At 38.9% G+C, this 14964-nt stretch overlaps 1 protein-coding gene across 1 annotated transcript in view; it reads left to right on the plus strand.

Annotated features, from left to right (window-relative positions):
- The window catches only part of LOC136841751 (serine/threonine-protein kinase Chk2-like), a 129341-nt gene that overhangs the window by 68183 nt on the left and 46194 nt on the right, over positions 1-14964 (plus strand). The window contains 1 exon segment of the mRNA XM_067109009.1: positions 4237-4350. Coding sequence (XP_066965110.1) covers positions 4237-4350 — 114 coding nt within the window.

Genomic DNA, 14964 nt, shown 5'->3' on the forward strand with positions numbered 1-14964 from the left:
GTTGGAAGGTTACTGTGCTCATTATAAGAGGTGATATATGGTATGGTGAAAGATATCACAATCCTAGTGATATTCTGCGTAGATTAACTAAAAATTTGGGCTTTACGCATCGTTTAAAAACATGCCGTGTTTGTCATACAGTACAGTATATGGTTTTGATTTTGTGATAGATGAATATGTAAGTCATGCTATATGTGAAAATGAAGACTAGACATATTAAATAATGAAAAAATAAGATAGTGGTCAGTGTTTACTGTACTTGGCAGTGACAATTGCCTTGAAACTTTACTATCTTTTTATTTGTTTTGATTACTAATGTCGTTAAATATTATGATGAAGTTTTTTCCTGGTAAGTAAACAAGAACTAGCCTATATGTGCATGGCTACTGCATGCCATATATTTAATGGTGGTACAAGGGTTTCCTTTGATGAAAACTAATAAATCATAGGCTACGGCCTACGGTAGGCTACCAGTAAGCTATGGTAGGTAGCCAAATGTTTTGGCCTGAGAATGACAGTAAAATAATGCAATAATTATTGTCTGTGTGATGTTTTGTTTGGGTTGGTTGCAGTTTAGCGTAACCACCTGGGCTATACTTAGCCAGTCCCGTGAAAGAAAAAAGTTCTACCTCAATATATATACAACAATAAAAGAAGAGACAAATCATATTAAAGTAGATAGCAAAAAAATCTTTATTTCAATGATTACTCTAATCTAGAAGGAACGTGTGAGTGAACAAGTTATACACAGGAATCTTGTGGGTTTCTCTTTCCATCTTCAGAAGAAAACTGAAAGAAGTTTTTGTTTGAAGGTGTGAGTCTTAAATAACATCATAAGTCTATAGTAACTATAAGTAAGGTCTTCAAAAATGGAGAAATTGGATGCAAGAAAAAAAAAAAAATGTGGGATTTTTCACACCACTATATTAAAGTTAAAATTATTGTTAAATTCTTGTTCATGAATAAATAATTATATAAAGTAAATTATTGAGTAATTTTTCTCATCAGCAATCATCAAATACAGTAATCATGATCATGGCAATGTTCAGACTTAGTGCCGTCCACGACATATGTCTATAAATAGAACAGAAGTAGAGAGCTGTCATTGGCTTACAGATCTCCATGGCAACCAGCCAGCCTTTCAGGTTTTAGCTGTGTTCTGTCTGAGAAGGAATGTTTTGCTCATGTGAAGCTGACGATGACGTAAGTGCATATGTTTTGAATACAGTACAGGCAGTCCCCAATTATCGGCGATTGGGTTTTTCAGGGCTTGTATAGCAACAAAAATCTGCGATTTTCGACACTGATAACCGAAAATCGGCGCTTATTGACGCCGATAAGCCCCTAAAATCACCGATTTTCAGTTTTCGGTCATTTTTGCTTAAAATCACGCCATCGGCAAGGAACCCCCGCCGATAACTAGGGACTGCCTTTAATATTGTGTCTTGTACTGATTACATGAAGAATAGAATGAATTCCTTCTCATTTTGAGTGCAGAATTGTTGGTTCAGAGATTCTTCAGCAACAAAATTTTTTATTTTTTCTTCTTCTTCAGAAGATATTTACTAATGCTGCGTTGACATACCTTCAAAACCAAATTCTTGTCTTTAATCTCTCGAGGAATGTTAATCCATTTCTGTTTATCTGCTGGTCACACTTTTTTTTTTTTTACCTGTACTGCACATTTTTTAAAACAGTACGGAGACACACACTCAGTGTGCACAGATGTGCTAATACCCATTGGTTAAAGAGACTCAGATTAGCAGTATCTTTTCCTGAGAGAGAGAGAGAGAGAGAGAGAGAGAGAGAGAGAGAGAGAGAGAGAGAGAGAGAGAGAGAGAGAGAGAGACCATCTCTTTAATCTCTCAAGGAATGTTAATCCATTTCTGTTTCCTTGCTGGTCACACCCTTTATAGTCCACACAACTGACAACAGCAAAATTTATGTTTGTTGTTTTGTCTTCCAAACATGTATTACCTGTACTACACATTTTTAAAACATTATGAACACACACACAAACAGTGTCTGCATATGTGCTAATACCCATTGGTTAAAGAGACTCAAATTAGCAGTATCTTTTCAAGAGAGAGAGAGAGAGAGAGAGATTATTTAGGACTCTAAGGCTTGGCATATATACAATTATTTTATTATCTTGGGATATTTTGTTAATCTTGGGATTTTCTAAAGTCAGTTCTTTGGATGCTTTGCTCTCCACAAAATGTTTTTGGTTTTAAGAGCTTTTCGGTTTTCAGAATTTTCGGATAAAGGATTGTGTACCTGTATATTAATTATGCTTAGGTTTTAGACAGTACAATATCACCTCAACTTAACAAACAACCTGGTGGGTGGGGGGCCGGTCTGGCCCTTCTGTTAAGTAACAAAGACTGATATATACCCTACACAATGGGGTACCCCAGGGCCAACCCTCATAGCTTATAGTATAGTGCAGTACCATATAAAGTACTAAATAGCCTATCCTGACCAGTATTTTTTAATTATCATTGTTTGAACACATTGGTGTGCTTATCATTCAAATTCGGAGATATATCTCAAAAATTAATTTCATCAAAAAATGTGTGTGTACCTATACCCATTTCTGCTTGCAGTATGTGTAAAGTACTGCATACTAAACCCATAAAATGTAAAAAATGCTTAAACTAATGCCTTTTAAACATGAGTAACCACAGATTCTTCATGACAAAAAATTTACAAAAATTTACAACAAAATGAGAGAGAGAGAGAGAGAGAGAAAGCATATGAAAGGCAGGCAGTCATTGTAAGTGTATAGTTCTTTGTAATGCAGTGCATATATACTTATATCCTGTACACATGCACACAGTGACAATGTGTTACACTACATTACTGTATTGTATTAGATACAGTGCAGTACTGTACTTCAGTAAGTAAAGTCGTTAATAATAATGTGTGAGAGAGAGAGATGGGGAAATGGGGTTGGGCCCAGAGATAAGTACTTATTGTCTCTACACATGATGCATGAAGAGGAAAGCATTGGTTTTGTGTGTGTGTGTGTGTGTGTGTGTCTCCTCACCATCTACCCTCATAGGCACAGCCAAGAAAGTGTTGGTTAATAGGATCGTATTTGTTTAATCGTTTACTGTTCACTCTCACAGCAACAAACAGGTAAGCCTTGGTCCGTTGTCCATTAAGTACAAAATATTTTATATTATTATATTTATTGGACTTTGGCAAGTCTGTTAAGTAATGAAATACACTAAGTTGAGGTGCCACTTACAGGGTTGTTAAACTTGAGTAGTAGTACCAGTGAGGCATCATTATTATAAAGAAATTTGAGCCAAATGCAAAATACAGCATCTCAATAACAGTTGATTCCCATTAATTTAAAGTTGTAGAATACTTACTGTATTAGAAAGAGTACAGACAAAAGGGCCCTCTGCAAATGTAAATTGATTAGTGTGAAAGTATGGGATTACAGTCACCACCCTACTTAAGAACATTCATGTTACGAACAGACAGGATCACAAGTTAACATTGTTTTTGGAGCACTCCCCTTTGCCACCTGTAAGTTAAAATTTTGCTTTTTGAGTGCCTGTTCTGCTAATAAGAATTTTTTGCAAAGAACAGAACATGAGGAAGAAGAACCTGTTCCTTTAACCCCTTCATTGATTACATCAAGTATTGTCTTGATTAACTACTATGTATTCTTACAATCACAGAAATACTTGTTCTTACTCGTAAAATATTCCTACTTATTTCTGTTTTCCCGACTTAACCTGTTCTTTGATGAATTCCCATTTTCTATATATCCTCTCCCAATAGATAAAGTTTTGTCAATAGATGATGCTGTGCAATGTTTACTTTGTGAGCTTACAAATGACAGACACTGCTCCAGCGAAATTCTCTCCAAGTTCATAACTTTCAAAGCATGGAATAAATACTAAATTTTGAGTGGTGCATGAATCTGAATTTTATTTTCTTCTTTTTACCTTCCTAATAACATCCAAAATAATTCTTTATAATGCTGCATGATTTAAAAATACAGTGAAAGTAGTATAATCTATAATTCCAGAGTTAACTTGGGAGTGTAAGCATCAACAAAAATTATGCACTACATATTAAAAACCAACTTATGAACAATTCAGGATACGAACGGCTGTCCAGAACGTAACTAGTTCATAAGTTGGGTAGTGACTCTATAGGGCTGGTAAAGAGAGATGCTTTCTCTAATATGCATGTATTTATTTTTTTTTTTTACAGGAAACTCTAGAACGAGTTGCTGTGAAGATACTCAAAAAGAAGGGGAGCCAGCTGCTACTGAATAACGTAAAGCAAATTGAAAATGAAATAAAGCTATTGCAGTCAGTCAATCATGTAAGTTTATGATACAACTGTTTTAGGCCTTATTAAACTGCTTATTACATGAGTAGTATAATATATTAACTTCATTTTTTCTTCTTAGTTTATGATAGTTCTGTTGTCAGCACAATTTATGAAAGTGTTTATTTCTTGAACTCCAGTTGTCTCGAAATTCTCAGGAGTTAGGGGTGCCATCCCTCCATGAAATTAAAAACTTCATAAATAACTCTTGACCCTCTTGGCCATTAATCCTAATACTGTACAGTGTATTGTTGGCCATTAACTCTACCAATATTTAGCATAAACAGCTGATTACAGGGCATCCCCAAGTTACAGCAGCACTGACTTACGGCGTTCCGATCTTACAGCACTTGTTCAAATAAAGTCATCAAGAATACATATCTAGTTTTGGCACCATAATCAAGTTATGGGGCCATAAGTGCCTTTAATGGCGCTTACAACAAAAATTGCGCAGTCCAATTAATGCTAATTAATTTATGACAAAATGAGAAAAAGCTTTTTGGCTCTTGTGTGAACAGAAAAGAAGCATTAAATTATGATAACTGACTTGGGGCATAATAAGCTTGATATCAAATAAAAAAAAAATTTTGGCTTTGTACCATACATAAATGAAAATTAAATTGAGGCCCTATTTTAAATACATGTGCAGGCAGTCCCTGGTTATCGGTGATCCGCTCAAGTCTAGCGACGAAAATCTCCGATTTTCAGCACCAATATGTGCCAATTTCTGCTTATCGGCACTGATACGTCCTAACAGAGGTGCCGATAACTGAAAATTGGTGAGATTTGGTGCTTATTGGCACTGATAAGTGCTGAAAATTACCGATTTTCGTTTATTGGCAATTTTCGCTTAACGTCACACCATCGGAATAGAACCCCCGCCGATAACCGGGACTGCCTTTATTTTAATAATAAGATAATTTGTAACAAAATTATTTTTTTTGCATTAACAAAGAACATATGTACTGGATGTAAAAAAAGTTTGGCTTTGTACATGAACTTTTTTTTAGATTACTAGCATTCACTTTGGACAGGTTATAGCATTAACATAAAAACTATTGCATTTTAAACTGTGTAGTATGAAGTATCTTTCAGTGCAAGCTGGAAATTGGTCATTGAAAATTTGGGAAGAAGGTGGTTTGTCAAGAGTCAAACAAATCTCTGCAGTTAAAGGCCATCACTCTGCCTCATGGTTGGTTTTCACACTGTAGGGGCCAAACCTTCCTTCTTTAGGGGAGTTATCAATGCTCATGAGAAGTTTTGAACAGTCATTGTCACACTCCGGAACTTCAGCCCCCCCCCCCCCAAGTGGGATGTGTCCATGGTACTTCGTAGTCTTACTGGGGGATTTTCAAGCCTATGTCTCAGGTTATGGACAGAGACCATACACCTAAGACTGTTTTCCTCTTAGCTATGGCATCAACAAAAAGGTTGGAGGAGTTCCTGTCTTATCTCATTTGGCATTCAGAAGGGTGGGGGTTCTTTCTTGTTCTCCTTTATTCCTTAGTTTGCAGCAAAGACCAGGATTCATCTATAGCAGACAAGAATTTTGTACCCTGATGAGATACTACTTAGCCTGGTTCATGCTTTTAGGTACCATTGGACCAGAACCTACTTGTGGAGGCTGGAGTGTTGGCAACTTTTAACTAGTACAGGTTACCACAAGAAGGGCCATTTAGAACCACTCTCATTTTGGCCTCTTGAAGTAACAGATGGGCCTGCATCTCTGAGGAGATTGATCTCCCTTCCTGTGTGAGGGCTCATGAAGTCAGATGTGGGTCCATCCCTCATTTATTGGAAGAACTAATTGGTTTTCCAGAAAATGATGGAAGGTGCATGGCATAGTTAGACCATCTTTACCTCATTCTTTTTGAGAGATGTCACCCACAAGTCCCTAGACACTCTCTCCTTTGGACCTCTAGTGGCTGCCCGACAGACCGTGTATCTTATCTGATGTTCCTGAGGCCTGGTGTAAGTCTGGAGATGTGTGAGTGGAATGAGTGGGTTCCCTTCATCCTTACTTCCTCTTTCAAGAGCAGCATATGAGTCAAAGTACATGCAGGAGTTGGACTAGAACAGGTCAGTTCGCTTCAGGTACCCTCTCCCTCTTAATAACTGGGAGGCATTGCCCTCATCTCTCTCTTCTAACAAGGGGGGAGGGGGACATGGGAGAGTTTAGTCCTGAACCCATTACTTGGTAACAGCCAGAACTAAACTGCCTTCCAACATGGTCTCTTACATGGCAATTCTGTGATGACTTTTAACTCCAACCAGTTGTGGGAACTGACCTCCCTCCTAAGGAGTAAGTCTCCTGAATAAAAGTAGAGTGAGTTGTATTCTCATAGGAACAGATACACATTTTATTGTATTTTCATATAAGTAACTTACGAAGTAATTACATAGCAGTAGTTTCAACCTTGTGCGGCAGCCTTTTATTTAAAAATCGTGGTAGCACTTCGATAGTTAGCTTAGGTAACAAGCCCCTCCCACTCAACGGGTAATGTTGGAACGGCATAGCCGGTAACGTCATTCTGTTTTTGCTGCCTCACACGATCAACACATTGTGTCTGCTGCAGCTTTTTTTAACCGGTTTTTGGTTGTTTCTTGCTGGCTTTCAGTGAAGTATTGTTACTTTTGTGTTTCTTTCAATCCTTTGTTTGCTTTTGTCAGCTTTTGTTAGCTTTTCGGATTTGGATATGTCTGATTCGAGTGCTTCTGGTGTTTGCTGTTGTAGCAAAGGATGTAAAACTAGACTGCTTAACCCTCTAACGCCGAACCTCTATTTACAAAAACGTCTCCCGTATGCCGGCGGCATTCGGGAGTTAGCGCCAAAGCGGAAAAAGAGTTATTTTCAAAAATCACAGCACGCTTAGTTTTTAAGATTAAGAGTTCATTTTTGGCTCCTTTTTTGTCATTGCCTGAAGTTTAGTATGCAACCATCAAAATGAAAAAAAAATTATCATATATAAATATTGAAATATATGACAGGGCAAAAAAAAAATTTTCATATATAATTTTATACAAATCGCGCTGTGAGCAAAACGGTTAAAGATAACGGGTTTTTTTTTCTTTGTATTGTATACTAAATTGCAATGATTTTGGTATATAACTAATTGTAAAACGATCAAAGCAACACTGAGAAAATATTATCACAAAATGATGCATGAATTAAAGTAACGCATACGGACGTAAAAAATGTTTTTTTCAAAAATTCACCATAAATCGAAATATTGTGCTAGAGACTTCCTGTTTGTTGAAAAATGAAGCTAATTGATTTAACATTACTAGACTGTAAGTGTTTTAGCTTACAATTGCAGTTTTCGACCATTTCGGTCGTGTTAAAGTTGACCGAAAGTCAAATTTTTTCTATTTATCGTGATTTATATGAAAATATTTCAAAACTGATAAAAGCTACAACCATGAGTTATTTTCTGTTGTATTCTACATGAAATTGCGCACATTTTCATATATAAAAGTTTATGTAACGACTAATATAAAACGGTGCAAACATTACGACAACGTGACGAAAGAATTTCTGAGATGTTCGGCCGAGTTACCGTCATGGACGTGGGAAAATGTTTTTTTAAAATTCCCCATAAATCGAAATATTGTGCTAGAGACTTCCAATTTATTGCAAAATGAAGGTAAATGATTGAATATTACTAGAATGTAAGAGTTTTAGCGTACAATTGCGTTTTTTTACCATTTTGGTCGAGTTAAAGTTGACCGAAGGTTGAAATTTTGGCAGTTATCGTGATTTATGTGAAAATATTTCAAAACTGATAAAAGATACAACCATAAGTTATTTTCTGTTGTATTCTACATGAAATTGTGCACATTTTCATATATAAAAGTTTATGTAATGACTAATGTAAAACGATGCAAACATTACGACAACGTGACTTAAAGAATTTCTGAGATGTTCGGCCGAGTTACGCGGCATGAGCGTAAGGAAAAAGTTTTTTTTTTTCAGAAATTCACCATAAATTGAAATATTGCGCTAGAGACTTCCAGTTTGTTGCAAAATGAAGGTACATGATTGAATGTTACTAGAATGTAAGAGTTTTAGCTTATAGTTGCATTTTTTTACCATTTCGGTCGAGTTAAAGTTGACTGAAGGTTGAAATTTTTAGCAGTTATCGTGATTTATATGAAAATATTTCAAAACTGATAAAAGCTACAACCATGAGTTATTTTCTGTTGTATTCTACATGAAATTGTGCACATTTCCATATATAAAACTTTATGTAACGACTAATATAAAACAGTGCAAACATTACGACAACGTTACGAAAGAATTTCTGGCGTGGACGTAAGGAAAAAGTTTTTTTCAAAAATTCACCATAAATCGAAATATTGTGCTAGAGACTTCCAATTTGTTGGAAAATGAAGGTAAATGATTGAATATTACTAGAATGTAAGATTTTTAGCTTACAATTGCGTTTTTTTACCATTTCGGTTGAGTCAAAGTTGACCGAAGGTTGAAATTTTGGCAGTTATCGTGATTTATATGAAAATATTTCCAAACTGATAAAAGCTACAACCATGGGTTGTATTTTTGCTGTATTTTACATGAAATTGCGCACATTTTCATATATAAAATTTTATGTAACAGCTAATATAAAACAGTGCAAAACTTACGACAAAATGACAAAAGAATTTCTGAAATCTTCGACCGCGTTACCGTGTGGACGTAAGGAAAAGTTTTTCAAAAATTCACCATAAATCGAAATATTGTGCTAGAGACTTCCAATTTGTTGGAAAATGAAGGTTAATGATTGAATATTACTAGAATGTAAGAGTTTTAGCTTACAATTGCATTTTTGACCATTTTCGGTCGAGTCAAAGTTGACCGAAGGTTGAAATTTTTGTAGTCGGCGTGCACGTGCGTCCCACCGGCACCCAGCAGACAATTTTAATCGACGTATGATACGTCCAGTCGGCGTTTAAGGGTTAAGGTATGTTGTGATTTGCACACTAGGTGCAGTAATTGTAGAGGGCAAGTGTGTTCTAAGGAGAATACTTGTGATGATCTCAAGGATTGGGATGAGAGAAAGTGGAAGGTTCTTGATTCTCACCTTAGTAAGCTTAAAATGGCTAGGGAAAGAAAGGTGGCCTCAAGGGCTGAACATAGAGCTTCTGTTAGCCTAGATATATTTTTTTTCCTTTCTGTCAGGGTGGGAGGTTTCTTCCCTTCATGAGGGGGAAGGCATATTATTTGTTTCTTTTCAGGCCCTACAGTTCAGAACTTGTTTTGCCTCTGGACTTCCCTGTCTTCTTGCACAACAATTGTCAGCCCTGCTGCTTGCCTTGAAGTTGGACGGTGGCATGTTCGGCTCAGATCCTGGGAGCCCCTCCACATTCTCTTCACTCCCCCAGTGTTGCCACTTCATATATTGGTGTACCTCCTCCAACTCATTAGTTCTGTGGTGGAAGTTTGGAACCAAGCCAGATCTGAGGGCAGTGTGTTCCTTTCAGAGCCTGGGAGCCCCATCTACGTGGTGACTTATAGGGGTTGTTCCCCTCCTGTGTCGGTGGGGGCAACGCCAGTTTGTTCTTCTTTTCCAGGCTCAGATGCACAGTTTACGTCATCATTCAAGAGTACCAATCTTAGATGGACTGCTTCTCCGATGTAGCCTTCGTATGCTTCTGTGGCTTCTCGTCTCCCAATGTTTCGTCATCTGATGCCCTTCACTTTGGTTGCCCTTTTGTCATATATATGAAATAAACTTATATTATCACACAGTTTAATTAGAATATATGATTAACCTGCTCTTACACATAGTAATATCCTCTTTGGTAAGAGTTGTGTGCTCCTGTGACATCATGGATGAGATTGTGATGTCATAGATGGTTCTTATGATGTCATCAACTGATTCCTCTGACATAGTTTTGACTGATTGACTCGGCCTTTCGAGAGAAGTACGACCTTTTTTTCACTGGTTCTTCACACTTACGTGCACTGTGGTGAGGCCCTCTAGTTACAGTAGAAGTCAAAGAAGAGAATCCTTTCGCCATCGTCATCTTCACCTTCTTTTGTCGTGATGTCATAGATGGTTCTTATGATGTCATCAACTGATTCCTCTGACATAGTTTTGACTGATTGACTCGGCCTTTCGAGAGAAGTACGACCTTTTTTTCACTGGTTCTTCACACTTACGTGTACTGTGGTGAGGCCCTCCAGTTACAGTAGAAGTCAAAGAAGAGAATCCTTTCGCCATTGTCATCTTCACCTTCTTTTGTCGGTGCTCTCCCTCATCTTTGGACTAGGGGTTTCGTCATGTCATGGGTCTCTCTCCGAGACCCTGGTACACAAAGCACCAGGTGCACGGTTTCCTCCTATAAGGCAAGTTGAAGAGGTAACCTGTGCCGGTATCCGGTTATCGGCACCAATAACTGGGGATCAACACCGATAACCGGAGATTGTGCCTATAACCGGGAATCGGTGTCGAAAATCCGGTTATTATCGTCGCTACACAAGCGCCGTAAAACCAGATCACTGATAACCGAGGGCGCCGATAACTGGGGACTGCCTATATCTCCTCCGCCTGTGTTTCTACAGACACTCAGGTAGAGGGAGCAACCGAGTTCATCCTGTTTGTGACTCGGTAGCTCCTTCCAAGTTCTTAGGTTTCTTTGCAAATCCGAGACTCGGAATGCTTGTCTCGAGTGTTCAGCTTTGGCAGGAGTTTGACTCTAGCAGGACACTCGATTTTCTTCAGAACTCCAAACGACAATTCTCACCAGATGCTTCAAGATAGAAGCAGCCATGGAGATTCTAGCAGATGTTCCAGCCAAAGAGTTGATGCACTATCCTTCGTTGGATGTGAGAGATTCTGGACATTTGAGGACGTGTTTCCAGCATAGGCTTTGTCACCTCGATGCTCGCACATTCATGACTTAGTCACCATAGTTCCAGATATCCATGGACATGACCAGGTTCAACGTTTGTCTTCCCATGTTCAAAGATGTCCAGCCAAAGAAATGATGCACTTTCCTTTGATGTATGTGAGGGATTCTGCATGATTGCGGGCATGTTTCCGGACTGTTGTCGACTCGATGTTCTAACGTCCGTGACATTGGTCACCATCTTTCCACGCTCTTCCAGAAGGACCTCTGATCTTCATTCAAGCTTTCACAACCGTGTCCTATCGCACATCCGAGTCCATAAAGACACGCACGTACATGCAGTTGGTTCATCCCAGTCAGTCATCTCATACATTCGGATGTACGGCCATATATTGGCACATGGCCATTGCACACCGGGGTGTGGAAGTTGTCTCGAGATGGTGTGTCTGGGAACGGACCTTCAATCTAGCTCAAGTGAAAGGTTGAGAAGAGAATGATATGGCCTACGGCCATGCCATGTTGAAGTACTGTTTCCCGTCTGTTCACCACCTTTCGAGCGAAGGACATGATATAACTTTAGTGGACATCTAGATTGGCACTGAATCACATCCACAGTAATCTGAATCACAGCCATGGCCATGCAGGTCACGACCGCGGCCATCAGCAACAACCATGTACAAGTCATCAGCAGCACATCTGTGCAGTGCCTTTCCATCATGTAGGTAACAGTCCGTGGGTGTGACTATCAAGCCCATCCAAGGATGTCTCTTAACATGTCTGCGGAATGATGGGAGCCCTTTGTGTAAGAAGAGGTCTCTCTCTCTCTCTCTCTCTCTCTCTCTCTCTCTCTCTCTCTCTCTCTCTCTCTCTACACCATAGGAAATGGAGGATTTGAAGAATATGTTATTCTTTCTTCTTATGAAGTGGTTATTGATCTCATTCATGAGTTCAGTAATGTTCACATAATTCTGAAGATTAAATCCCCACCTGTGATTGCTCCTACTGCTGTTGAAACTCTTCTAAGCTCAAGAAAGGATTCAAGAATACCTATAGATTTTCTTGGCTAAAAACAAATGAGGAAATATCTCATGTTCCTCAAGAACTTAGTGAGATTAGGTTTGGTGGCTTTCTTAGCCTAGCCTAAGTATAGTTCTTAGCCTAGCCTACCTAATTCAAACTTGTCTTTATCAGACCTGCCCCTCAGTATCCCGGAGCGTGTTCTTGGGGCTCATGTCTTCTACAAAAAGATGGTTTTCCCTTTCTTCAAGAGGTTGGGATAGGGTTAGGTTAGGTTGGGTACAATTCCCATCTTAACCTAACTTATCTATCCTAGTTTGGTGGCTTATTTAGCTTAGCCTAAGTAGTTGAGTCCTTAGCCTATCCTACATGACATCAGAGGAATAAGTTCCTCTATGGTATTGAAGAAGAACTTGTCTGTTCATAAGATTTCGAATGCTGGTTCTTGGCCTGTCAGATCACTTTCACTGCCTTCTACCTGAGGGACTTTGCCCACAGGTCCTTGAACACTTTTTCCTTGGGTCCGGTGGTGGCTGCTCAACAAATTTTGTAGCTCATCCAGTGCCCTTGACGAGACAGTTTATATCTTGCCTAAGATGATAGTGTGGAAGAGGGAATGAATGAGATGACAGGTTTCTTTTCTTGCCATTTTTCATTTCTTCTCTACCTACGGATGGTTTTGAAGAATAGACACATCATACGCTGAACTGGCTTGATGCAGGTGACTGTTGCAGTCATTCTGTTACAGCATATTTATGCTCCATACAATATACAAATATACTTCCCAGCAGCCTTTACTTCTCTCTCCAGCAAGGGGAGTGAGAATACAATGAATCAAACATGTTATATATTATTTTAACCTAGTGGACTGGGTGTTAGATACCCATATATCTAACAGCTCAGAGGCTTCGGTCCTCTTCCTTAGAACCCTAATTTCTAGGAAGAGTGATCAGGTGTGCTGAACCTCCAGTCAGTTCAGGATTCTCATACCTCTCTCCCAGTATGAGTCTGTCCTAACCTTAAGACCAAAGATTTGTTCCTCGTATGAAAAAATGACAAAATTTTAATTAATTTGTATTTTTCATAGCTAACAAACCTAAGGTTTTAACGTTGACTGCCCACCTCTAGCTACCCATCTTATGTCCTACCCTGGGTTGGAGGAAAGACCTGGTACGTAAAAGGGTTCTAGCAAGGTCTCTGATCTGCTTCCATTCCATCTACGTATCGGATGCCAGATGCCACAGATTCCATGCATATGTAATTTTTCAATGTTTCACTTCTGGTATTGATGAGATCTTACTGATAAGGACAGTGGAATTGATCGAGACACTGATCTCTTTCTTTTCTAGTTTGCTTTCTTCTCTACCGAGATAGGTAAGAAGAAAAGACCTATCATGTGTTGGACCTATAGAATGCACGTGACTGAAGTATTCCAACTGATATAACATTTGTTTTGTACACAGTGTATCTTTCAGTGGCATACCCTTCCTCTCTGTAGCTAAAAGGGAAAGGAATTATATCAGACACGTATTGATAGATACCTTAGTTTCTTGTCTTAGCAGATATATCAATCAACTGATCTGGAGACTAATTTCTAAAAACTTATTTTCAGTCAAGGAAGGGTGTCTGGAGTCCCTTTCTTTGGTCCTCATGCTCTTACATTACTCCTGTAAGGAGTGGGAGGTGTAGGCAGTAATTGCTGCTTACAATCCTCAGTATGGTAATGACACCACGATGCTAACATGGTTACAAAAGTCTGTGTGCCCTTCCATGTCAGGTCTGTGACAGTGGTAGTACTCGGACAGACAGAAGTACTTTTAATGCGATGGCCAACAAGGAATCAAAAGTAATATGGTCGGAATGTTAGTACTTTTTCGATGAAGTCAGGGGATAAGACGGTTGATCTTGACTTCCAGTTCTCGCTCGACCTCGAAAGTAGATTAATCATACTCTTTTTTTCCCTCGATTTCCTGTTGTTGGCTCTGTTCTGATCTGCATATTCGAAGGTGATCAGTTAGATTGATCGATGGTCCTGTGGCACCAAAGACAGTATGGCTTCTATGTCACCCCCATAATCTAGTCTTTCAACCCAAAGCTAACGACTAGTTCATTAGTTTCAAGCTGCTCAAAAACGATGGCAAATGAATCCTTTCTCTGAGCTAGGGAACTGATCAACCGAGCGTACTGTGAAACTTCCTACTGGACATCAGTACGTTTCAGGTAGGATCTCTAGGCAAAGTCATCCATATGTCTGTCACATTTAGAAAGAACATGTAGTTCGAGTACTAGGATAGAATGTATTTGTGAAATTCACATTTACATCCTCTTACCTTGGGGTGTTGACCCTAGGCAAAGGGATCATTTTGTTCATGAGACTTACCTGCCAGATATATATATAGCTGTATTCTCCAGTTCGACAGAATTTCAAAACTCGCGACTTCATGCACGAGTGGCCGGGTAGGTGGTTATATCCATTCCACGCTGCTGGGAGGCGGTATCAGGAACCATTCCCATTTTCTATTCAGATTTTCTCTGTCGCCGGACTGTCAACACCTGTTGTCAGTTCCTCCGCCATTGGATTTCAAAATTTGTTGTCACTTAAGTATTTTGGTTGTTTTTGGTATTCGACTGGATCTGTGACTTGGCATACGCTCTTTGTGGACCGTTTTTATTTTGCTTTTGACTTTTCTTATAATTAAGATGTCTTACCTCTAGCTATTGAGTCTGTAGCTTGGGTGAATG

Source organism: Macrobrachium rosenbergii, chromosome 9, assembly GCF_040412425.1.
Source record: "Macrobrachium rosenbergii isolate ZJJX-2024 chromosome 9, ASM4041242v1, whole genome shotgun sequence".
Taxonomy (NCBI): Eukaryota; Metazoa; Arthropoda; class Malacostraca; order Decapoda; family Palaemonidae; genus Macrobrachium; species Macrobrachium rosenbergii.